This window comes from Haliotis cracherodii, unplaced genomic scaffold (genome assembly GCF_022045235.1).
Source record: "Haliotis cracherodii isolate W230 unplaced genomic scaffold, xgHalCrac1.p SCAF_9, whole genome shotgun sequence".
NCBI classification, from domain to species: Eukaryota; Metazoa; Mollusca; class Gastropoda; order Lepetellida; family Haliotidae; genus Haliotis; species Haliotis cracherodii.
The window spans coordinates 29086145-29112990 of record NW_027266343.1 but is presented as its reverse complement, the minus strand read 5'-3'; the positions used below and the strand labels follow the sequence as shown (position 1 = coordinate 29112990).

Genomic DNA, 26846 nt, shown 5'->3' with positions numbered 1-26846 from the left:
CTTTTTGTGTCATGAAAAGTTATGAAAACAAATGAGAGAAAAAGTTCAAGTTTTATTTGGAAGTGAAAGAACTGTTTTATTTTCTGATATTGTGATGTGTGTAGTTTTTGTAAATCCTTTTTTTGGTTTCTTTGTTAAGAAATGCAAAAATAAAATATTTGAAAATTAAGAAGCAAACAATACCCTGCTTATGTGAATGAATAACAGCTTTGATGAGGGTGATTCTACACTGAAATAGCATAACAGGCCATTTGCTTTTGTGTTGAAAGTCTATATTGGAACAACAGAAGATTTTTTTTTACTCAGCCAAGCACACAGGCAAGTGGACAATTAGTAACCTAATCCCAAAGCCTATTGTTGACCATAATGCAAGGAGGTTCAAGATAGGTTTGGGGAGATGACCTTGGGAAGAGGTCAGTGTATAATCTGCCCCTCAGGTGTAATTAGACTCAACGTTTATGTAACCCGATCAAGCTTGGCTTGCTGTTGAATACAAGCTAGCTTGTCTTCTTGGGGGACTGTAATCACCTGACATTGAAACTGAAGTATTTGGGTTGTAGTGAAGCAAACAAGAATAGTTCTTATCTGACACTTAGGTGTTTCTAGGTATTTATTCTGTGTTATAGCTTTCCATCTCCCAGAAATATCAGATTTTGGCAAAGGGCCATAGCTGTATCTACAGATGGTATCAGATATAGCTTTACACACCTTTGTTAAATAATTTGTGATGAAGTTAACCAACCATCTTTTACTGTGTGTTTTGGGAATTGAAAGGGTTAAGACTCATCCAGAATATACATTAAACATTTTCATGCAATTAGAATACCAAATCATTTAAAGGAAATCATTATAGAATATATTGCTTGTGCATACAAAGCAGTTGTCCGAGCTGTTCTGAAACAGACTATAGTTTGTCACTGATGCAGGACTGGACAAAAGTTGCTATGTTGTATGGTTGACTAGTTCTCAAAGGGGATAGACAAGGTGAATAGCTCCCCGGGGTATGATTGTCAATACATTATTGTAGCTGTGAAGTCAGGTGTGACCTTCTTTTGCCCTTGCTGTCCTAGTTTCAAGCATTCCACCAGTACCCACCAACCATGTACAGCTTGAATCACACCACCATGCTTGTACATTTCAGAGACAGGATAGAGAAAGCTGAAAGAGAAAAAGCAGAAAGGGAACGACAAGAACGGGAGAAACAACACGAATTGGAAAGGTTGGAGAAGGAACGAGAAAGACAGGATAGACTTGAGAGGGAAAGGCGGGAACATTCGCGTCTGCTCCGAGAACAGGAACAGAGACAGGAGAGGGAAAGGATCTTACATGAGTCCTCTGATGCTCTTGCTGCAGTAGATAAACACTTCACAGAGTCACTGAGACTAGCAAGTCAAAGGGTAGGTAAAACTGACAATTTAGTTGCCCATATCTGATATTTGTTGTAAATTCGATGGTAATGTTATGTTAAAGGGAAGTCTTTCAAAGTCAAGGCAATCCTTTGAGGTGGTGTAATTAATATTTTCCTTATAGCAGTGACCTACCTTTTTCAGTTTCAGAGTATTTGAACTGTTGTTGTGTTACAAATTTCAGTAAGGAAGTAGGGAAAGGATTTTTTTTAAAAAGAAGTAGCTCATAGGTTTAAAAAAATCTAAATGAAAATGTAAGCTAGACAATCCTGTCATCACAGTTACGTGTCAGCCTTCAGTGGATCGTGAAGAGTGTTATTCACATCATGTTAAAGTGATATGCAGACAAGTTACGTGATGCTGGTGTTGTGGATGTGCTTGACAGATGGTCTGACAGTTTGATGAATTGCACCAGGATATAGGAGATGACTAATGCTCTGTATTGTCAATACCTGAGTTCAAGGATTGCTGTGTTATTGATTACAGTAGACCCTTCAAAGGGAAATAGTTTTATGTCACTTATACATGTCCACCAGTAATAAGTATTTATGAGGTATTTACCCCTGGCTTACCTTGTACTGTATGTTATAAATCATAATATTGATATTTCTCATTCATGGATAAACATGTTAAGCTTACTATGAAAACCTAATTTTTGTCTCATCAGATTTAGGAGTGATGTTCTAGAACTTCATTGTGTGGTAAAGAAAGTACTTACAGAGAATTAATAGAGGAACCACAGATTAGGTAGTTTTAAAAATAATTTTAAAATTATTTTCAGGCCCCTGGCTCTGCCTGGCCCCTTCCGTCAATAACAAGGGGAACTGGCATACCTAAGCCAGAGCCACAGACGCGCTCAGGACTTCATCCACTTCACCTCGTGGCAGACAAATCTCACGATACAAGGAAAGAAGAAGATACTATAATAAAACGAGTGGGTATTTTAAATTAATACATTGTAGTCTCATGATTGTTTGGTTGTTGGGGTTATAAGTTCTTTTTAAGCGTCTTTTTCAGTGAAGCTCCCTAGATAATGACATTTTGTATATTTTTATATAGATATATATATATATATATATATGATATATGTAACGACATATAGTTTTCTTTTGAAGACACTATTATTTATTTATCTTTGTAAACTGACAATGACAACCCTATGTAGTCGTACATGAAGCAACTGAATACAGATTTTGATTGAATTTCATTTTGCCTTCTTTGAATGGACTACATGTATTATATTCTGGCCAATGTTACTCATAAACAATGGAAGTATTTTAGGCAGGAGTTTCTCTGAAAATCAAGCCATCTTTGTGGCTATACTTCACAGTTCATTTATCCTGAATGGATTCATTTTATGGAAACTGAACTGACATGGTTGAGAAGATTTGTTGTGGTTATTTTACACATACAAGCAAGGAAGACATGTACTTGTGAGGTTCAGTCATTTGACCACAGTCTCCCTGATGTTACTCACGCTGCTTATGACTTGTGTGGAATCAGACTTCGAGAATGACTGGAATATCTGACATTGCATGCAAGCAAGTGAAATCTTACCATTATGTGGCATGATGTGCGTGTGAGTCACAAGGAGGCCATTGATCTGTTATAATACTCTGGCTGTTGTAATCCTCACAGGCCTTGCATCAGGCTCCATGATAAAGTCAGTCGGCCTCTATTGCTGTGCTGCCAGTGTGGCTTGCCTCAGTGAATCACAGGTGATAAACTGAGGGAATTTATTGATTCATTGATCATGCAGGTGGTTTTGTGAATTGAAATGTACTAAGTTGATGGAGCATGATAAAGAACTTCATCAGTGGACAGCCAATGTGTCTAGCTTCATTTGCTACCACTGATGTCCTGGCATCTGAAAAATTGCAGTATCAATGTGTGTTTGATAACAGGCAAACTGAATGTAATGAAACCTTGGTAATCTTATGTCCCGCATAATGAATCAAGAGAAATGTGGTTTCCAGAAATGAAGAGGTTCCCAACAGAATTTTCTTTAGATGGGGCCAACCAAGATTCAAAAGCTTAGTCATTCCCCCAATATTATTATTTTGAGTTTCTGTTTCAGGAAAGTGAAAGGGAACGAGAAAGGCATCACCATCATCAAGAAATGGCAGCCAGACAGCAGATGGATGAGAAGAGATACATTCAATCACAACATGATGCATATAAGCAAATGATTGCAGATGCTCATCAGAAAAGTGAAAATAAAGACTCTAAAGTGGATACCTCTAGATCACCAAATGATGGTAAAAATATGTATGGTTATCCATACCCTTATCCAGGAGGATCTTTCCCTCCTGACAAACACAGGACTATTTTTAACTTGTATGGCTATCCATCTCAACCACATCCTTCAATAATAACCCCAGAGCAACTGCAGCAGCATGGATTAGCACCTACCGGTAAGCATATCAAAGATGAAAAGCAGGATCCTAAGACCTTCCCTGCTCCAGCCCATTCAGGTCATTCACTTTCACAGTCACCAAGGTCAAAAGAAATTCAGATGGCACACCAGCATCCGAAGGAGAAGCACAGCTCAGTGATAGTTGAGAATAAGTCCAGTGTGAAATCTGAAAGTCCTCATTATGGCAGTCCAGCACCCATGTCATCATCACCACGCCCACAACCACGCCCTGCACACACCCCAGAACATCGGCCAGACCGACCTGTTTCATCGTCAACTAGTCCAGCAGGTATTCCACATTTGTTTCCTCATGCAGTCAGTACAACAGGGGGCTCCATGTTTCACCAAACACACCCAACTGCATTTAGGCCCCCAGAAAGTTCTCGATCTCAAAGTCCATACAAGTCTACTAGTCAGCAGTCTCACCAACAACAACAACAACAGCAGCAGCAACATCACCAGAGCTCCCCCCTGTCACAACCTGTGGATTATTGCAAGTCCTCTTCATCCAGTGCAAAGCTCAAATCTGCTGGAGCTTCTCCAGCTCACATACCCAGCCCCTCAAGCAACCACCCTGCCCCAAGCAGCACAGCGGCAGGGCACCATCCTGGACAATCCACAGCAGCGTATCCTGCTATTGCACAACCTCCAGTCTCGTTACCACCCTCCACGCTTTCATTTACATATAGCTTAATTCAGCAAGGACTAGTGCCAAACCCCATTTACAGTCATGGGCCATCACAAAGTGCTGCCAAACCTGCCACTGTGCAGATAACAAGGACTCCAACTCCTTCAGCTATAGTGCATACACAGAGTTCTGTTCCCTCTCCCATGATGTCTGTGTCGCCACCATCTTCACAGTCTAACCCTCCCACAGGGCAAAAGAGAAAGCCTAATCGTGATAATAGTGGAAGGAAGCGTGCTAAAGGCCAGGAAAGCTCACTTTCCCCTAACTCATCATCTCCAATGGTGACAGTACCTGTGACCACCCCTCAAATTCTAACAAATCCTTCACCCTACACCACAACCACCACCACCACTACTACCATCAAATCTGGAACACCTTCAGTGACAACACCTGCCACCACAGGGTCCACTTCCTCCTCCTCCTCTTCATCATCTTCATCCTCTGCAGCAGCAGTAACTGCTCTGCTCTCAAATCCTTTCTCAAAGAATTCAGGTTTCATGGACAGTTTTCGCTCTTTTGTAGAAAGCACTGTGACAAGTGTGTTTCAACAGGAAGAAAAGAAAAACCCTGTGGGGGACAATAATAGAACCATAAACAGTCACAAAACGGCAGCAGAAAGTGAGAAAGTGTCTGTTCCAGCTGAGGTCAAGGTTGAGAAAATGGAGGTAACAACCACTCCTCCTCCCGCTCCACCCAGTCTACCTCCCCCACCTAGCACTGTGAATGAGGATACGTCTTCATCTGTGGTGACCACTTGCAGCAACGTCAGTACCAACATTGCTTCCAGTTACATGGACACCATCAACAGGGTAGCCAATGGACAGATGGACACTGATAGTGATACATTAAGTGCTCCTAGCCCCCCTCCTCAATCAAAATCAGATGCAAGTCCATTAAATAAATCTGGAAGCCATCCAAAAAATCTTAAAAAGGCATGGTTACAGAGACATTCTGATGAGGACAAGGAAATGAAAAGTGTTCCAGTCCCCGGTGAGGGGAATCCATCGAAAGATGTTAAAAACAATGTACTGAAAGAATCGATGGATTCTTCCAATAGTGAAAGTTGTGCTGGGTCCCCATCAGCTGTTCTGCCCAACGGTAACATCACTGATCTCAGTAAACAGGACGATGAATCTACCTCATCAGCCTCAGAAACAGAAACAGTGGTAAGTTATAAGTTCTTCAGATTGTTTTTTATGATTAGCGTAATTTTGTGATTATTGTGTGTGTTTATTTTGTATGGAAGGGATGAATGACTTGTTTACCTTCATTAGTTTGTTGATATTTTGTAGCTTGAAATTATTGATGCTATATGGGACATGTTTTATGATTTTAAAACTTAGCATTTTAGTTTCACCTATTATTTTTATAATATTATCTTTAATGAATGACTTTATGGAGTTTGTTTGAATGGATTAATTTCATGGTTCTGCAGTTAGAATTCCCGGACAGATCTAATGATACACCTTATCCATTTGATGCGGGAAGTGGAACGGTGAAATTGTGCCTTGTTTCAAAGGTCTCTGGCTTTATTGTTGCAAACATCATAAAAACTTCAAATACTTTAAATCTCTAAGCCATTCAGTACAATGTGGTTGATGCTGTTATCATATTTACCATCTTGCTGTGACATTAATATTCCAAACAGGCAGAGCATTGTATTCATTCTTGATGATAACCAGTACTATACCTTGTGAAAAAACTTAACCTTCAAGAGTATGTGATGTTTATGGGTGGAATAACCTGAGAAGGCTTCATGCAAACATCATGACAAACTGCCTATTCAACACATGTTCAGCAAATTCCAGGGCTTCTGTCGGAAACTGCTTTAGATTTCTCTAAAATGTCCAAATACTTTCCAACTTGTCCCCAATTTATGAAAGACTGTTTGTTTTGACTTCACATTGGTATAACTGCGCAATTTTGAATAATCGGTACCACATGGTGTTCCTGCTAAAAGGGTTTGGAAATGTATTGGCTATGGTAGCCATTTGCCTCGGTGTGGAAGCCTTGGTGAGAAGGATTCAGATACTCTGCCATCATCAGCAGTATGTATGCTGACCTACATCCCCAACGCAACATATGTTGCCATTTACTCTGCCATTCTTGTAATCTCATATTTCACCATCACAGCCAGTGAAGCCATCACATGAAGCTGTTTTTGCTTTCAGGATATTTTACTGTGCACATGTGTTTGTCCATGAAGTTGTGGGCACACTTGTGTTATGGGTATTTCTGGTGTTTTGGGGCTGGAATTGTAACACATGGCTGTCAAATACTCCTTGCATTATTCATGAAACTAATATTGAATTGTAAATACTGCCCAAGGGTTATTAATGTATTGTGTATCATCGATGTCTTGTCACAAGTGTTAGTGGTAGTAGAATGATTCATAGCCCAACATAGGTCTGATGTCATGGTGTAGTTTTCCAGACAGTTTTGTATCTGATGTCATGTGGAATTTCCTGTAGAACAAGGTGTATGGCTGTAGATGATTGATGTTCATGGTGCATCTAGTGTCAATTCTTTCTATACACATCTACTGTAATAGTAGGATACTGTGTCATGTTGTTCACTGGAATAGCAGAACAGTAGAGTATGTTTGCTGCTGCTGCTGCAGCTTGTGACTGTTGGCTCTTTGACTCCTTGATTGTAAATCAATATTATGGTTTGACGGGTGCTCTTGGGCTTTGAGATTTAATTATCTATCTTTTTAGCTCACTTTATCCAGATTGTAAAGATTGTAAAGATTGTTCTTACATAGCACCTGTGCCAAAAATGACCAACCGTAATTTCATTGTTTTGAATATTTTTAAAAATCAGTTTAGATTAAGAACACTTTGTGACAAATATATAGATGTTCATCATCAAGTAATTGTTTTGATAATCCTTTCTGTTCTCTGACCTGTTTGTCTGTTTCGTTAAGGTTATAAAGATGTCAGTGGTTTTACAGGTTTTTTTACATGTTTCCTTTCAGCCATACAATCTGTGGTCCTATAAATTTGAATTTCTAATCTTTTATTGAAAACATGATCTCTTCCAGAGGTATGTTTTCTCAAATAATTGAACATTTGAGTTAGTAAAGTCATCTGTCTCATGGAAGTTCAATACAGAATATTAGGTCAGGTTTCTTTTGTCACGAGATAGTGTTCCTGCCTCAGCAGCTTATGGTGCGTTGATCAGAGAAATGAAAAGATTGTATTTTACCAAGCACAATAATATCTTTATGCCTACTATGAACAGCCACCAGCTGGTGCAAGTCATTCCAGCCATATACTATTCAAATATCCGTATATCATTCATATATGATTCATATATCATTGATGACATATATCATAGGTGACCCCAATGTTCAACCAGTCAGGTCAGGCAGATGTCTTTATTACTGTCCTGATTTAAATGCTAGCTTTAGAAAGAGTAAATAATTGGCTGTGTGCTTGAAAGCCTTGTCTGCATAGTGTTCAGTGACTATGTTTGGATACTGTATTGAAGTAATGTGAACGTGGGAACTCCACTTCTCACTGACCCCTTGCTTACATCACTTGTTCACAACACCTGCATACAAAAACAAATACGTCAAGCTCTCAAGCACATGTCAAATAAACTGGAAAATCTGCGCATGTTGCATATAAATCCTTCACTGGTATCATCTGCAAAACAAAAGATGTGGCAATGACCTAGGATCATTATTTGCATTGTGCTAATCAAAATGAATTTATGTCATATCTGTTTATTCAATATACAAGGATGTGAATTCGAGCTGTAAATAATCCAAGTTGTCACAATCGCCTTCAGATTCTTTGGTGAATGCAGAAAGAAGTGCTGTTCTCCCAAAAATGCTTATATAAAGAGTTTACTATATGGCACAACACAGCGCATCCAACACAAGAATGTAACTGGGCCCCTTTCACAAATACCTCTGTAGGCAGTTTGAAAAATAGATGGTGTCAGTTTTCTTTAAAGATGTTGAAACAGATTTGTTGGTTGGATAGAATCATGTGACTTGGTCTGTTTTTATGTTAGTTGCCAAGGGAGCGTATTCATGCTCCTAGTATTTTTTCGGAGCCCTCATGTAATGTGACTTTTTGGCCATGATAGCTCGGACACAGTGTTTATTTTGTTTGAACTCTTGACATCATTGTGGAGTTTTTACATGTTATTGGTTTTGGGGAAATGTTTTTGGAGATAACTTTGTTCTGACAAAGAAAGCATACTGACATCGATAAGTCATTTAGGAATATTTGCCCTAATTGTATATGGTGTTGAATAAATGTCATTTTCTGTATGTAAATTGAATTATTTTTTCACAGCTATTCAATTGGATAATGCAGTTTCAGGGTTAAAACTTAATGCTTGCCCTCTATCCCAGGGCTAGTAACAATTTCCCAATTTCCACATTGTTTTAACATTACAAGGGCATTTTATCTTTAACAGGGCTAGTAAAGATTTTGAGTTTTGTTCTAACCCAGCAGTTTGTTATTGAATTAGTGACATGATGATGTCAGATTGTTGTGTCATCACTCTAGTGGTGATAAATAGAGTGTAATTAAAATCATTTGCACACTGTCATTACCAGTCCATGTAATTGGCTATCTTTATCCCTTCAGTGCACTGAGAGCACACAGCCAAAGAAGAGAGTGAAAACCAAGAAGGCCAACAACACTGGCGCTAAAAAAATTAAAACAGAGGAACCTGCAAACAATTCCCGGAAGAAGGCAGCCAATAAGCGAAAAGAGAAGGAGACAAAAGAAGCTAAAACAAAGGAAATCAAGGTTAGATCATCATCTGTTCAAAATCCATTTGAGAGAGTGCATATCTGTAATTGCTGAGTACACACGCTAAGGACATGGTGCAGTGGAGTGCTCTGATGCAGCCATATTGATTCAAGAACTCAAGACCAGTCAGGGGTCTCATTCTCTGATGGCTTTGGTTCCTTATTTTTCATATTCTATATCAACCACTGGTTTGCTGGACTCATTAATGGGCAGTATGTTGTGATGTACCTAAGTACATGTTTGGAGAGTTATGAATAGGATGGTGTGATGGAAGCAGTTATATGGAGAATGTATTTGAAGATATAAAAAAAAATCATAATTACTTTATTCAAAACCAATTATTGTTGCAGAAGGAAGAAGAAGTTGTAGCAAAAAAGGTTGAAGAGAAGCCCAAAGTACCATCAACTAAGCCATCTCGGGAGAGAGATAGTGTTAGCCCACCACCTCCGTCCAATACCAAACAACAACAACAGCAGCAGCAACAACAACAACAACAACAACAGCAGCAGCAGCAGCAACAGCAAGAAAGTCCATCCCAGCAGCCGAAACAGACTGAAACTCCAGAGCAACCAGTCAAAGAAAAGAAGAAAAACAGGAGGTCCAAAGAAGCTGCAAAGGATTCTCAAGATGGCAAAAATGGTTGGTAAAAGCTATCTTACTGTCAAGGGGAGATAATATCACTTGACCTAGATTCTGACACTCAAGCCCAGGCTTGTTCTTGGGTTTTTAAGAGTGAGAGTTTGTTGTTGAAAATATCATCTTTGTTTCTTGATGTACACAATATTTGATTGATTAATTTATATATTTTTTCTCCTGAATTTCAGGTTCATCTTTCAACAAACCGCTAGTAAAGCACTCTGTTGCGACACTGAAGCGAACATGTCAACCTTTTGTCCAGGATGCCTCTTGTGCTGAAATTACACCAAAGCTGATGAAATGTAGAGAGTGCAAAATGACACCCACCCAACGCAGCAAGAAACTACCCAACATCTTCTGTAGATTCTATGCGTTCAGAAGGTATGGGTGGTTCTCCGGCTTTCTCTTTTTTCTGAATGTATAATTTATTTTTTTTATTTTTACCCACAATAAATATATTGAATGCATGCCTCGTGACTGATTTATTACATGTGTATGTATATACTGTATGTTTAGTCTATATATTTCAACAGGCTGCGCTACAGTCCAAAAGGTGTGGTGACGATATCTGGTTTCTCCGAGTTATCTGATGCAGAAATGGATGACATTGAACCCTGGTTATCCAGAACACCAGGTAATCCAGGAATACATTCATCATCTCTTCACAGAACTGCCGAGGATGTAACATTTGATAATTTTAGCCAAAAATAAAGCAATCCCCAAACAAAATTTTAAAACACTAAAGATATCCTTCTTTTAACTGAAAATGATATGTTTCTAAACTGATGGAATTTATTTATTTTAAATTACAAATATGCACCTTTACGTTGAAGTTAGATGTTCCTTCAGAATGAAAGGTTTTACCTTGCCTTTGTCAGGTGGAATTAACATCACAAGGTTGTCATGATGACCTTTTCATGTCAAGAAATTGTTTTAACAGTAGGCTAATAATTTGTTAGATTTCTTATGATGAAAATAATATTGCTATAATTTGTGAATAACTTTCAGTTCAAGAGCCTGCTTTGGATATTGAGACGTCTAAGTTTATCATCACTCGTGTGGGAGACAAGTTCTGCGAACTGGTGGAGCAAGAACGTGAAACGAAAGCCCTGGCCGGGACCAACGGTAAGGGAAAATGTAGGATCATTTTTCACTTTTCCTTTTTCCACAAATCACCTCATTCTTCACCATTTTAACCATTAATGATCCGATTTACAAAAATCATTGTTTGTCATTGATTGATCAGAATAGATAACTGAATATTTGGAAATCATTCTTGTCTGGTTAAATGTTGATGAATGAGGATCATTATGATTTAAAAATGTCACATGCAAACTTTTAAGGATCTAACAAATATCAGAAAGCAATTTTATATTTGATTTCATTGAAGGATAATCCCTAGTAAAGATTTGTTTGAATTTCATACTGAAGTCATACATGGTGACTATAAACTGTAACATTATAGAATAAATTATGTACTATTATTTCAGCTAAAATAGCATGGAAGCGAGCCGTGACAGGAGTGCGTGAGATGTGTGATGTCTGTGATACAACGTTGTTCAACATGCACTGGGTGTGTCATAAATGTGGCTTTGTCGTCTGCCTTGACTGTTACAAGGTGAAGGTCAGGGGCAGCAAGGATGATGGCAAAAGTGAGTCCATGTTCATATCCTGAAGGAAGGGAGTTAGTTGTTCATCCTGGCATAGCTCAACAAATCTCGATTGAGCAGTGTGTGTTGAAATAAATTCAATAAACATCCTGGTTGTATTTATTTAAAGTCTTTCATTCTGTTTGTATTTATTGTATTTTTGAGTTCAAAGTATTATTACTATCCAGGAAATATTTTAAGTTGGTTTATGTCACAGGTGGCATTTATTTATAGATGAACTGTCTCATTCTGTTTAGTTATAACTGGCCATTAAGGATTACCAGTGTATCAGTTATTTGATGTGATGACAAGGAGCTCTACATTGATTAACGCTAGAGTAATGGCTACCTTCTGACTTGTTCGTAAATACTAACGAGTTGATTTTGTACTACAGAGGCACTTGAGGAGGATCATCGATGGCTAACCTGTAGCGCCAACAGACAGCCTCATGATGCGGAGAAACTCATGCTCACTCAGATCATTCCTAGTGATGGTAAGAAATTGATACTTTTACCGAAAGCCTTCATTTCATGCACTTCTCTAATATGTGAATATATTATGAGAAAAAATTCAAAAGACTAATCAGTTAACAATGTTTTCGTGTTATCATGAATGGGATAGTGAATGATTTTCCTGGAAATGCATTTTTTTCTGTCTTTCAGCATTGTGGGAACTTGGGAAGCTGATCCATGAGATCAGAGCTAAGTGGGCCATTCCAGCAAAGTGTCCATGTGGTCAGGTTACAGATGCCAAGATCTCTGGGAAGAACGGGCTAAATCAGGTGAATACAGACATACATGTTCTTTATTACAGTAACTTGTACACTGGACTGGATGGGGTAGGTAAGCTCAGTGGTTAAAGAGTGCCAATGTTCCACAAACCAAGTCATTTCTGGAAACCCTGGATTGAATTCATGAGTGCAATGTGTGAAGCTCATATCTGGTGTTCAAAGTTGTGACATTGCTCAAATATTGCCAAAAGCAATGTAAAATCATACTCACTCACTTATGAAATAAAGAATGAATGGTTGTTGCCTTCAATCATCACAAAGATAAAATGTAGACTTGGTCTCTCTTCTCTAACACTTGTATGGCTGTTATATCCTCACTCACTGGGAGTAAATATTCGCAAGATTTTCTGTGTCTATATCTGTAAATGAGCATGTATTTTAAATGGAAATGCTCTATATTTCAGCAAATCTTGAATAATTTGTCTGGTAAAAAGGCCCTGGTGAATGGTGTGGGTGAAGAACCTCACCATGGGAAGAAATCTAAGAAGCAGTCTCACCATTCATCTAATGAGGTCAGTGTCAATGGCAAGGGCACTTACAACCCAGACATAGCCTCTTCCCCTCTCAGTCTCCTCGCTGATGTCGCATCCATGGATTCCGAGAGCAGTCGAGATCGCAGTGACTCGCCATTCAGCAAGAGGAAGTCTGACCAACAGGAGAAGAAAGCTGCTAGTGAGCCTGCTGCTGAATCCAACGACCCAAATGACAAGAAGATGCCTGCGAGCTGTTCAACTCTACGTGAGCTGCTCACCAAGACTGCGGGCAAGGTCAAGGTGCAGAACGATGGTAACAAGACAAAATCCAAGGCGAAATCGTCAGGGAACACCCTTGATGATATCATTCAGTCGGTTGTGGAGAAAAGCTGTCGTGACATAGACAACACCCAACCGTTCAAGTTCATGCATTATACGCCGCGTCTTGGTGGCTGGACCCGCGACCTGCCAATCATGGTGCACAACCTGACTGAAACTAGTGTTCTCTACCCCGATGTTCCACATTCCTGGCTGTGTGATGGCCGACTGCTGCGTTTGCATGACCCGCGACACAAGGGCAACTTTAAGATCTTCCAGGAACAGTGGAAGAGAGGCCAACCTGTGTTGGTGTCAGGGGTCTCCAAGAATCTAGACTCTACCTTGTGGCATCCTAAGTCATTTGGAAGTGACTTCGGTCATCAGGAGAATGACCTGGTTAATTGTCGCACTGGAAATGTCATCATTGGACATCAGATGGCAGAGTTCTGGGATGGCTTTGAGAGGATTATAAGTAAGGATATTTCATAACTGTTTGCTTTAGTGAACCTCTTGAGATTTGTTGTAGGAATTGATTAATACGAAGAATAGTTGTTGCAGTCTAACCAGGTTGATTGTTTGTTACCGTACCTAAAAGCAGAGCTCATACTATCAACCACTGGTTAACCTGGTCAAGGATACATTCTTTACTACCTTGCAATATTGCTGACTGGAAATCATTCAAAAATGAATGTGTTGTGTTAGTTATTTTAGCTAAATTATTACTAATGTCCACTGGTAATTCATGTAACTATTTTGTTGTTGTGCAGGTCGTCCACAAGATGAGAACGATGACCCAATGTTGTTGAAACTGAAGGACTGGCCTCCTGGGGATGATTTCAGTGAACTTCTGCCTCGTCATTATCAGGACCTGATGCAGGGGCTTCCGCTACCTGAATACACTGACAGACAGGGCAAACTGAACCTTGCATCTCGTCTACCTGACTTCCTGGTCAGGCCAGATCTGGGACCCAAGATGTACAATGCCTATGGTGAGTGATGTCGATGAGATTTTGTAGAGAAATGTAACCACTGTACAAAGGGTAGCCTTAGCATCTTTGTTCATAATTTTCCTGGTTTGATTTTATGCAAGATAAGAATTTAGAAGAATTGATAGTGGAAGGTGTTGATGGACACATTCCATCCATCTTGGTCCTCAGCATCATTGTTGACATGTTGATTCAATGCAAGCTGAACATATATTGAAGGATAATTGACTAGATAATGTTTTCAGAGGTTTTGATTTGGATTCTGTGCATTTAGAGAAATGTCTTAATTTTATGTTTGTCTTGCAGGCTCAGCCAGTTTCCCTTCTGAGGGGACAACAAATCTCCATCTGGATATCTCGGATGCTGTCAATGTGATGGTGTATGTAGGCATCCCCTGTGGTGGAGAAGGTGGCAAGGAGGTGCATGAAGCAGGTAGGATATTCTGTAAATAGGTTGTGAATCTGTGTTGAAATTGTATATGATCTGTGACAAAGGTGTAGCCCGAAATTGTCTCATGGCATCATTTTCAGTTGATTGAAACTGTTCATATATAGACTTATCAGCTGAGCATGAAAGGCCAAACAAAATGTTAGATACTCTGACTTTTAACTAATGCCTTAAGTCACTGACTGCTGGTTGTAGATGGTGGTAGTGTGAATGATACATCCACGTTGGCTGACGCTGATGTGAAATTGCTGTAGCATGGACCAACTGGGACTGTGTTTGTAGATGCAGTGGTATTGATTACGGATATTAGAACTCCACAGCTGTTACAATGTTTAGTGACACATTGTGGGTACTGATTACAGATTGGTTCTGCTATATTTAGGGTCCTTCATTTTTCTAAGAGTTGAAAATATAAAAAAAATAGCAGGAAAGAAAAAGCCGATTTTATGGTATGGATGTGCAGTGAGTATGATGTTTTAATTAACATAAGAAGTCGTCAGTTGTCCTATGTATTTATGATTGACTTATGTGTTTGCAGCTGCAGTGAAGGCTATTGATGATGCTGGGTGTGATTCCATAACGAAGCGCCGTGTGAGAGAAGTGAACGAGGTGCCTGGTGCTCTCTGGCAAATCTACGATGCCCATGACGCTGACAAGATCAGAGATTTCCTCAACAAAGTATGTATGCTACACATATTCACAGAGAATAGGGGGCGGTCGGTTAGCCTAGTGGTTAAAGGGTTTGCTCGTCACGTTGAAGACCCGGGTTCGATTCCTGACATGGGTACAATGTGAGAAGCCCATTTCTGGTGTCCCCCGCCGTGATATTGCTGGAATATTGCTAAAAGCGGCGTAAAACCATATTCACTCACAGAGAAAAATATCCTGTACAGTTGTAGATACAATGGCTAAACTCACAAGAACCCAATTCCTTTAAAGGGGAAGTGTACACTCAAAAATCACTTTCTTTCTTTTTCTAAACAAAACGCAATTTTAGAATTAGTTAGTATCTGTGTTTGAAAATATACACTCATTTTTTTCACAGTGAAAGTAGGAAGCTCACAATAGTGTGAAAGTGATATGCCGTTATGAGGCCTTCGTTTTACGAGCGAAATAGGCCTGAGTTATCCCCCTTAGATTATGACGTAATTGGTGCCAATTCAACTGGGTCCCTGTCTATTCTCAACGCAAAAGATATCAAGGACCAGTTTGCGGTAAAACAACATGGTCTACGACACACTCGGGCGCAGGGTGACTCAGCATAACACAATTCTGGCTGGCATCTGAGATGCTAGAATCACAAAACTGTACCTACACCACGTGAAGCGGCTCTAACAAAGCATGATGACGTCATAATGTTTATCAATTGGCACCAATGACGTCATATTGCAAGGGGCATAAGCCATGGTGTTTTTGTTATGGAAATAGAACACTTGGTAAATGTGAAAAATATAAATCGTTTTAGTGCAAAAAATATGTTAATTAAATATGATGTTTTTATATTTTTGTCTATGACACTTCTATGTTAACACTTTTAATGTGGAAAAAGTACAAGAAAAAATGGTTCATTTCCGTGTGAACTTGCCCTTTAAGGGTTTAACTAGATCTAATGAGTGCCCCCGGTCTGATCACCATGTTCAGCCATCTGTTTTCCGTTTGCAGAGCAGAACTCCAAAACCGTTATATATTTCTTGTTGAAACTTTCTAGATAGATCATTCTAATTGGGAACTGATGCCTTTTGATGATTTGTGATTTTTTATTTATTTTGTTTTGTTTTCATGAACTCTAGAACTTGTAGAACAGTGTAACACCACTTCTTGTGATCTGTTTAGAAATGTTATTTCATGTTTTCTTTTGTATGCAGGTTAAGAATCCTCTGAATTCTATATCATACTTTTTGTCTGTAGGTTGCGAAAGAGCGTGGTGAGACGATTGAACCAGACCATGACCCAATCCATGACCAGAGCTGGTACCTTGATGAGGAACTCCGGGAGCGAGTGTACAAGGAGTATGGTGTACAGGGCTACACTATTGTGCAGTGTATGGGCGATGCTATCTTCATTCCCGCAGGTGCCCCACATCAAGTGAGGAATCTGCACAGCTGCATCAAGGTAGCAGAGGACTTTGTGTCACCGGAACATCTGAACCACTGCTTCCGTCTCACACAGGAGTTCCGCCAACTCTCCGACACTCACTCCAACCATGAAGATAAACTACAGGTGAGAAATTGTCAATCTCCTACAGTCATATCTCCTTTCTGCGTAGCTTTGGTCTTCCAAGATGTCTGACAATTTGGAAACATCTGACAATTTTTCACAACAAAATGAGCCTATGAAGTTGTAGAATAAAACAAGTGACTGTATTATCCACTGACTAATAATATTACTTTGCTCATTTCAGGTAAAGAACATCATCTACCATGCTGTGAAAGATGCTATTGCTGTTCTCCGGGACACAGACCCTGACGAGGATGACTGATCCATCCCATCAAAACTGATGCCAAATCTGGCAGAACCCCGACACCTGCACCTCTCAATAAGAGAGGACCACAGACATGAGAAGGATTCCTTCCCAATCTGCAATGGACAGCACTGCAGAATGTGACGCTGCAAATGCAGATGGCTTCAGATCGGAAGTAATTAGAATCAAAGACCACAAACTGGACACCAGTCAAGTACTATTACTCGACATCAGTCAAGTGATGCTTGACCTACCTGGACTGACAAACACTCGTGCTGCAGATTTTTAAAAGTGCTCAAAATTAAAGGGAGACTACTAATGTTGCCCCTGTTACATCTGCTGTAGGCCATGTGGACGAACAGACATACTGACAGTTAAGGCATCAGGAAGGAAGCACCACTGCCATGCTACTATTAAAACAGAACCCTTCCTGCCTGCCTAGAGTTGTGCCACATGCCGTAATAGGTGCTTGGATGCTACAAGATCCCCAGGAACAAGGTGGAAAGGAGAGACTGGGACAGCTCATTTGGGCTTTGCTTTATAACTTTCTTTCTCTCCTTTGTTTTTGGATTTACAAGAACTGTGAATTGTTTGTGTTGGTGCATAGTATGGACCATGTATATTGTGGAAATGTTCTAGATGTGCGTGTTTCGGCTTGAGAAGGATCTTGCTTGAAGGAGTTAACTGTACAAAAAAGTGCTCAATATGATTTCAACACTGGCTGTGTAGAATTGTACAAGGTGTCAAGTGTGATTATCGGCATAGAGAAAGAGATTTTGCGAAGTAATAACCTCTTTCCATCTTTGCTGATCTTTTCCAATTATTTTAAACATTTGCCGAGTTAAACGTGAAGAGTTTTATATGGACTTACGGACTACGTAATAAATACTTTGATGTTTAGGGTGAAAAGACACTGTATGTAGCATTGGCTACTGGACAACTTGGCTTGTTATTGTTGTATCTTTTTAAATCTTTTTTTTTTCTCTCTTAAATCTCCGAGGCATAAAGCCATGTGATTCAATGGTCAGGGATTTTGCGTTTGCCAAGCCTATAGTACGTGATAGCCTTATTAATATGAGAATTGTATAATTTAATTTACCTGAGACTATATGAAGGTCGTCTGTAGTATAGTGATGGAGTTCACAATGGTTGTATGCCTCTTTAGGCTTACTGTATACTATGTAATATGTCTCAACTCTTAAGTTGACGGTGTTTATGTTTGTCAAAAGACTAAGGGCAGTCTTGCCCCCACAGTGTTGTATAGACCTACTGCATTATGTTGTATATATACACAGAGTATCGTTATCACATTGCTGTATCATCAGACTGTTTCTATGGGGCCATACCTCCGTATTACACATTTCACATTCATAATCCCTGTTATTTCATCGTTGGCTTTCATTTTTACATTCATTATATTATTTACATTTCCCTTTCACAGAACATTGTGGATTGGCCATACCAGTTATCATTTGTTTTCACATTTTTGCATTTCTATTTAAGAAGCTTTGTGAATAAGCATGCAAAATATTGCAATCTTGAAGGTGTTCATAGTTCTGACGACTATAGTGTTAGAAATACGTACCACTAGCAAAAGTGTGGCTAAGGACACTGCAGTGGCCCTTGAAAGATGGACTGCTGTTGGTGAGATAGGGGCGTAGGAAGCGTCGGTCATGTCAACAAGTTGACAACCATACTTACATCCATCTTGTTAATGACTACATATTACATACTAGCCGTGTACAGACCATGATAGATTATTTTTATAAAGAAATGTGGAGCAAAATGTTTATTGTTCCTTTCAGGCAACATTGACGTGTTACGCATAACAGCTAGAGACTTTTAGTATTGTCCTATCATTCTTAATAAAAAAGATTATTTCCCCCTGATAATATCTGGGTTTTGTTGTCTTTATGGATGTGATGTCGGAGGGTTAGTCCAAAATTGAGTCTCATTGATGGTATAGGGGTAAATTTTTTAGATTTTTATCTGATTGGCTCAAATTTGACTGCCAATTTTGATACTTTCATTGGTCGTAAGTTCACAGCACATCAGGGTTTTACTTACAAAAGTGGGGGTGATGACCTCCAGTAATTAGTTTTACGGGTCCTTGCAGGCAATATGAGCATCCTGTAAAGTAATGAAATGGTTTTGTGTACTGTAGATAATTACTTTAGGGCCTGGAATGAATCAATGATCTTGTAGACAGTGGTCATGTTTGACACCCATAACTGCTCTTAATCCGCTGTAGGTACAGGGAATGTTATTGTGTGTCCCTCGGGATGTACAGTAAACTATGGTTATAACGAACTTACGGATATAACGAAGTTACTTTTTGGTCCCGACTAGTTTCTGTAGTTATGCTGTATATATGCTTATAACGAACTACGGTTATAACGAACTAAAATTAGTAGTCCCTTTGAGTTCGTTATTACTGTACTTTACTGTAGTATATTCATTTTCTATGTCCAATCTCAACATTTGTGTGTACTGGATGCATAATTGTTCTTCACGTAAACCCCTGGATCATTGTTCATGGTAATCTATGTTACATCATGTAGTCACTAAATGATTTCATTTCAGAATCAAATTTTGTATGGACATTATTTAGGTCTCCAAACCGGAACGAATGTTTTATCATTTTTGCAGAAGTTGTCGAAGTTGCCTGCTTTTGTGATATTCAAGATTTTAAACATACAAAGCTGCAGTAAAATTATGAATAGGTGCTTTCAAGTTGTTCACAGATACAGTTTCATGTAATGAAGTGTTTTCACGCCAGCATTGTTTACAATGTTAGAAGGTGTAGCCAAATTATATTTTCAACATTTAGAAATCTTTCAGTAAAAACCATTAGACAATGATTGGTATGAAATTAATTTTACTACCTGGACTTAACATAGGACCCAGTGTAGCATTATGTTTGACCTTATGGCCCATCATTCTTCACGGTGATGACAAGGTTTGGTGTTTGTCATTAAAGGGACATATATTTCTAAAATGTATAAACCCTCTCGGACAATGAGATTTTGAAAGAAAATAGGTTTTACTTCTTCATTCTTAAATATTCCCATTATTTTAAGATCAATTTGACTGCTTTTGAGTTATGAGTGTGATTTACAACATCCTGAAATTGACCTGCATAATGAATCAAAATGTGGTAATGAGTTTCTTTAACAAACAAGGTCAACTATGCTTCATGTCGGGAAGATCAATGTGACACAGGGCCCAAGTGCTTGTTATTTGTAATAAATAGCAGGGACATCTGAACATTGTTTTGTGAAGCAGTCTCTAGCTTTTACTTGAAGGAATAAACAATGATGATGGAAAGCACATTGGATGACATTGGCTGTACAGGACAGGGTTTGATTCCAGGTGGAGGAACAGTATGAAGCCCATTTCTGGAGTCTTTTGCTGTGATATTGCTGGAATATTTATAAACGCGTCATAAAACCAAAATCAAAGTTTGCTTGCCTTTCCCTTCTGTATTGTGACATTAAAATGTCCATATTCTTTATTTCACTGAATACATCTAATAATAAAATCTGCTAGAGCCGTGGAAAGTCACCATGTTACAGACCCACTGCATGTTATAGTGGGGGTGCAGTGGAAAGTCATGTTACAGTCACACTGCATGTTATAGTGGGGATGCAGTGGAAAGTCACCATGTTACACTGCATGTTATAGTGAGGGTGCAGTGGAAAGTCACCATGTTACACTGCTTGTTTTAGTGAGGGTGCAGGGGAAAGTCATGTTACAGACAATGCGTGTTATAGTGAGGGTGCAGTGGAAAGTCATCATGTTACACTGCATGTTATAGTGAGGGTGCAGTGGAAAGTCATCATGTTACAGACACACTACATGTTATAGTCAGGGGGCAGTGGAAAGTCATCATGTTACAGACACACTGCATGTGATAGTGAGAGTGCAGTGGAAAGTCATCATGTTACAGACACACTGCATGTTATAGTGAGAGTGCAGTGGAAAGTCATCATGTTACAGACCCACTGCATGTTATAGTGGGAGTGCAGTGGAAAGTCATGTTACAGACCCACTGCATGTGATAGTGAGAGTGCAGTGGAAAGTCATCATGTTACAGACCCACTGCATGTTATAGTGGGAGTGCAGTGGAAAGTCATCATGTTACAGACCCACTGCATGTTATAGTGAGAGTGCAGTGGAAAGTCATCATGTTACAGACCCACTGAATGTTATAGTGAGGGTGCAGTGGAAAGTCATCATGTTACAGACACACTGCATGTTATAGTGAGGGTGCAGTGGAAAGTCATCATGTTACAGTCACACTGCATGCCATAGTGGGAGTGCAGTGGAAGGTCACTATGTTACAGACCCACTGCATGTTATAGTGAGGGTGCAGTGGAAAGTCATCATGTTACAGACACACTGCATGTTATAGTGAGGGTGCAGTGGAAGGTCACTATGTTACAGACACACTGCATGTCATAGTGGGGGTGTAGTGGAAAGTCATCATGTTACAGACAAACTGCATGTTTTAGCGGGGGTGCAGTGGAAAGTCATCATGTTACAGACCCACTGCATGTTATAGAGGGAGTGCAGTGGAAAGTCATCATGTTACACTGCATGTTATAGTGAGGGTGCAGTGGAAAGTCATCATGTTACACTGCATGTTATAGTGAGGTTGCAGTGGAAGGTCACCATGTTACAGTCTCACTGCATGTCATAGTGGGAGTGCAGTGGAAAGTCATCATGTTACACTGCATGTTATAGTGAGGTTGCAGTGGAAGGTCACCATGTTACAGTCTCACTGCATGTCATAGTGGGAGTGCAGTGGAAAGTCACCATGTTACACTGCATGTTATAGTGAGGTTGCAGTGGAAGGTCACCATGTTACAGTCTCACTGCATGTCATAGTGGGAGTGCAGTGGAAAGTCATCATGTTACACTGCATGTTATAGTGAGGGTGCAGTGGAAAGTCATGTTACAGTCACACTGCTTGTTATAGTGGGAGTGCAGTGGAAAGTCACCATGTTACTCTGCATGTTATAGTGAGGGTGCAGTGGAAAGTCATCATGTTACAGACACACTGCATGTTAAAGTGAGGGTGCAGTGGAAAGTCATGTTACAGACCCACTGAATGTTATAGTGAGGGTGCAGGGGAAAGTCATCATGTTACACTGCATGTTATAGTGAGGGTGCAGTGGAAAGTCATATTACAGTCACACTGCATGTTATAGAGGGAGTGCAGTGGAAAGTCACCATGTTACAGACACACTGCATGTTATAGTGATGGTGCAGTGGAAAGTCACAATGCATGTTATAGTGAGGGTGCAGTGGAAAGTCATGTTACAGCCACACTGCATGTTATAGTGGGAGTGCAGTGGAAAGTCACCATGTTACACTGCGTGTTATAGTGAGGGTGCAGTGGAAAGTCATCATGTTACAGACCAACTCATGTTATAGTGGGAGTGCAGTGGAAAGTCACCATGTTACAGTCACACTGCATGTTATAGTGAGGGTGCAGTGGAAAGTCATGTTACAGTCACATTGCTAGTTATAGTGAGGGTGCAGTTGAATATCACCTCGTTCCAGACAAACTGTATGTTATTGTGAGGGTGCAGTGAAAAGTTGCAATGTTAGAGACACACTGCGTGGTACAGTGAGGGTGCAGTGGAAAGTCGCAATGTTACAGACCCACTGCATATTATAGTGGGGGTGCAGTGGAAAGTCGCAATGTTACAGACCCACTGCACGTTATAGTGAGGGTGCAGTGGAAAGTCACCTTGTTACTGACGCACTTCATGGTATAATGAGGGTGCAGTGGAAAGTCGCAATGTTACAGACACATTGCATATTATAGTGAGGGTGCAGTGGAAAGTCGCAATGTTACAGACCCACTGCACGTTATAGTGAGGGTGCAGTGGAAAGTCATTTTACAGACACTGCATGTTATAGTGAGAGTGCAGTGGAAGGTCACCATGTTACAGACACACTGCGTGGTACAGTGAGGGTGCAGTGGAAAGTTGCAATGTTACAGACACACTGCGTGGTACAGTGAGGGTGCAGTAGAAAGTCGCAATGTTACAGACCCACTGAATGTTATAGTGAGGGTGCAGTGGAAAGTCACCTTGTTACAGACGCAATGCATGTTATAGTGAGGGTGCAGTAGAAAGTTGCAATGTTACATACACTGAATGTTATAGTCAGGGTGCAGTGAAAAGTCACCTTGTTACAGACGCACTGCATGTTATAGTCAGGGTGCAGTAGAAAGTCGCAATGTTACAGACACTTCATGTTATAGTGAGGGTGCAGGGGAAAATCAGTTTACAGACACTGCCTGTTATGGTGGGTGTGCAGTGGAAAGTCGCCATGTTACAGACCCACTGAATGTTATAGTGAGGGTGCAGTGGAAAGTAGCCATGTTACAGACCCACTGAATGTTATAGTGATGGTGCAGTGGAAAGTCGCCATGTTACAGACACACTGAATGTTATAGTAGGGGTGCAGTGGAAAGTCATCATGTTACAGACACACTGAATGTTATAGTGATGGTGCAGTGGAAAGTCATGTTACAGACACACTGCATGTTATAGTAGGGGTGCAGTGGAAAGTCGCCATTTACAGACACACTGAATGTTATAGTAGGGGTGCAGTGGAAAGTCATCATGTTACAGACACACTGAATGTTAGAGTAGGGGTGCAGTGGAACGTCGCCATGTTACAGACACACTGCATGTTATAGTGAGGGTGCAGTAGAAAGTTGCAATGTTACATACACTGAATGTTATAGTCAGGGTGCAGTGAAAAGTCACCTTGTTACAGACGCACTGCATGTTATAGTCAGGGTGCAGTAGAAAGTCGCAATGTTACAGACACTTCATGTTATAGTGAGGGTGCAGGGGAAAATCAGTTTACAGACACTGCCTGTTATGGTGGGTGTGCAGTGGAAAGTCGCCATGTTACAGACCCACTGAATGTTATAGTGAGGGTGCAGTGGAAAGTAGCCATGTTACAGACCCACTGAATGTTATAGTGATGGTGCAGTGGAAAGTCGCCATGTTACAGACACACTGAATGTTATAGTAGGGGTGCAGTGGAAAGTCATCATGTTACAGACACACTGAATGTTATAGTAGGGGTGCAGTGGAAAGTCATCATGTTACAGACACACTGCATGTTATAGTAGGGGTGCAGTGGAAAGTCATGTTACAGACACACTGCATGTTATAGTAGGGGTGCAGTGGAAAGTCGCCATTTACAGACACACTGAATGTTATAGTAGGGGTGCAGTGGAAAGTCATCATGTTACAGACACACTGAATGTTAGAGTAGGGGTGCAGTGGAACGTCGCCATGTTACAGACACACTGAATGTTATAGTGAGGGTGCAGTGGAAAGTCGCCACGTTACAGACACACTGCATGTTATAGTGGGGGTGCAGTGGAAAGTCGCCACGTTACAGACCAGCTGCTTCAGAAAAACATGGTTGCGCTTGTCTGTGTAAGGGCCTTGTTACATGTGAAGTTAGACTAGGCTTTGATACATGTGAAGTTAAGCGCATGCCTTCTCCGTATAAAAGTTAGGCTAGGTTTTGTCTTTTTAAAGCTAGGCCCTGGTGTTGTCTGTGTGAAATAAGGCTCTGGCATTGTGTGTAAAATAAGGCTCAGGCCTTGTCTGTGTGAAGTTCGACTAGGCCTTGATAGAGTGGAGCTAGGCTCAGGCGATCTTTGTCTGAAGTCAGGTTAGGCCTTGTTAGGGTGGAGCAGCTAGGCTCAGGCCTTGTTTGTGTGAAGTTAGGCTCGGCTTTGTTAGAGTGGAGCTAGGCTCAGGCGATCTTTGTGTGAAGTCAAGCTAGGCCTTGTTAGAGTGAAGCTAGGCTCAGGCCTTGTTTGTGTGAAAGAAGTCAATATATTGCTACATCATACCGAGGATCAATCGGATCCTATTTACGTCCTGCTTGAACGCGTCCATGAATCGATAGGGAATCTGAGGGACATAGGGCCAGGCTATCTGTCAAACGAGACTATTAACTCATGCAGCCCCAGGGACCATATACATATGATCGGTGTGTTCACATGGTGAGTGCTTGCAAACTAGGCCTACCCCAGTCCGTCATCAATACTGAAACTGTCAGAAGGTGTGATGGGACTGGGGCCACTTTAGTGGACTGTTTGATATTATAGATGACCCACGACCACCATGTACACGCATGCATGTCATCAGTGTAATGATACGTGAAATCAGTTAAGCGTGATTGCTAAGGTAAACGGTTTTGACATCTTTATGTTTGGCTCGTAATGGCACATTCATGTTTATGGTAAACAGTCCGATAGATTGTATCCTTGAGACATGCATGTCAGACTCGCAGAAGCATATCATGCTGACAGCGGTCAATCTGTCTTCATTGCTATAATATAGTCTCCCCGCTTTCACGAGGGCCACGGCATCTATAGCGACAGCAGAGTCTGGAGATCTTATGTCAGATATGCGACCGCACACAATACACATATTTGGTTTCAGTAGTTTGCCAATTTCAGCTTTAAGAATATTTACACAAATGAAATCATACTAGTCGCAAGGGGAGCACTAGATGGATTGGGTGGTCATACTTGTGAATTGGTTGCGTATCAACTTTACATTATTAATACATTATCCGTGATTTCCCACTGATGTGACAGAAGTGACACCCTGTAACACTGATGTGACGGAAGTCACACACTGTAACACTGATGTGACGGAAGTGACACCCTGTAACACTGATGTGACGGAAGTGACACCCTGTAACACTGATGTGACGGAAGTGACACACTGCAACACTGATGTGCCGGAAGTGACACCCTGTAACACTGATGTGACGGAAGTGACACCCTGTAACACTGATGTGACGGAAGTGACACACTGTAACACTGATGTGACACCCTGTAACACTGATGTGACGGAAGTGACACCCTGTAACACTGATGTGACGCTCTGTAACACTGATGTGACGGAAGTGACACCCTGTAACACTGATGTGACGGAAGTGACACTCTGTAACACTGATGTGACACCCTGTAACACTGATGTGACGGAAGTGACACACTGCAACACTGATGTGACGGAAGTGACACTCTGTAACACTGATGTGACACCCTGTAACGCTGATGTGACGGAAGTGACACTCTGTAACACTGATGTGACACCCTGTAACACTGATGTGACGGAAGTGACACCCTGTAACACTGATGTGACACCCTGTAACACTGATGTGACGGAAGTGACACCCTGTAACACTGATGTGACGCTCTGTAACACTGATGTGACGGAAGTGACACCCTGTAACACTGATGTGACACCCTGTAACACTGATGTGACGGAAGTGACACCCTGTAACACTGATGTGACGGAAGTGACACTCTGTAACACTGATGTGACACCCTGTAACACTGATGTGATGGAAGTGACACACTGCAACACTGATGTGACGGAAGTGACACTCTGTAACACTGATATGACACCCTGTAACGCTGATGTGACGGAAGTGACACTCTGCAACACTGATGTGACACCCTGTAACACTGATGTGACGGAAGTGACACCCTGTAACACTGATGTGACACCCTGTAACACTGATGTGACGGAAGTGACACCCTGTAACACTGATGTGACACACTGTAACACTGATGTGACGGAAGTGACACCCTGTAACACTGATGTGACGGAAGTGACACACTGCAACACTGATGTGACGGAAGTGACACCCTGTAACACTGATGTGACGGAAGTGACACCCTGTAACACTGATGTGACGCTCTGTAACACTGATGTGACGGAAGTGACACTCTGT

At 40.6% G+C, this 26846-nt stretch overlaps 1 protein-coding gene across 2 annotated transcripts in view; it reads left to right on the top strand.

The window, feature by feature from the left end:
• The window catches only part of LOC139452094 (probable JmjC domain-containing histone demethylation protein 2C), a 102565-nt gene extending 83628 nt beyond the window's left edge, over positions 1–18937 (top strand). The window contains exons 9-25 of one of the 2 annotated variants that reach the window (XM_071233409.1): positions 1142–1397; positions 2188–2340; positions 3484–5676; positions 9118–9282; positions 9636–9924; positions 10110–10302; positions 10455–10555; positions 10930–11046; positions 11412–11573; positions 11965–12063; positions 12233–12351; positions 12765–13623; positions 13919–14140; positions 14444–14569; positions 15123–15262; positions 16493–16804; positions 16986–18937. In XM_071233409.1, the coding sequence (XP_071089510.1) occupies positions 1142–1397; positions 2188–2340; positions 3484–5676; positions 9118–9282; positions 9636–9924; positions 10110–10302; positions 10455–10555; positions 10930–11046; positions 11412–11573; positions 11965–12063; positions 12233–12351; positions 12765–13623; positions 13919–14140; positions 14444–14569; positions 15123–15262; positions 16493–16804; positions 16986–17063 (5584 nt within the window). In that variant the 3' untranslated portion in view covers positions 17064–18937. Of the gene's footprint in view, positions 1–1141; positions 1398–2187; positions 2341–3483; positions 5677–9117; positions 9283–9635; positions 9925–10109; positions 10303–10454; positions 10556–10929; positions 11059–11411; positions 11574–11964; positions 12064–12232; positions 12352–12764; positions 13624–13918; positions 14141–14443; positions 14570–15122; positions 15263–16492; positions 16805–16985 lie in introns of both variants that reach the window. The other variant, XM_071233408.1, reaches the window with a different exon arrangement.
• Positions 18938–26846: the final 7909 nt, after the last annotated feature.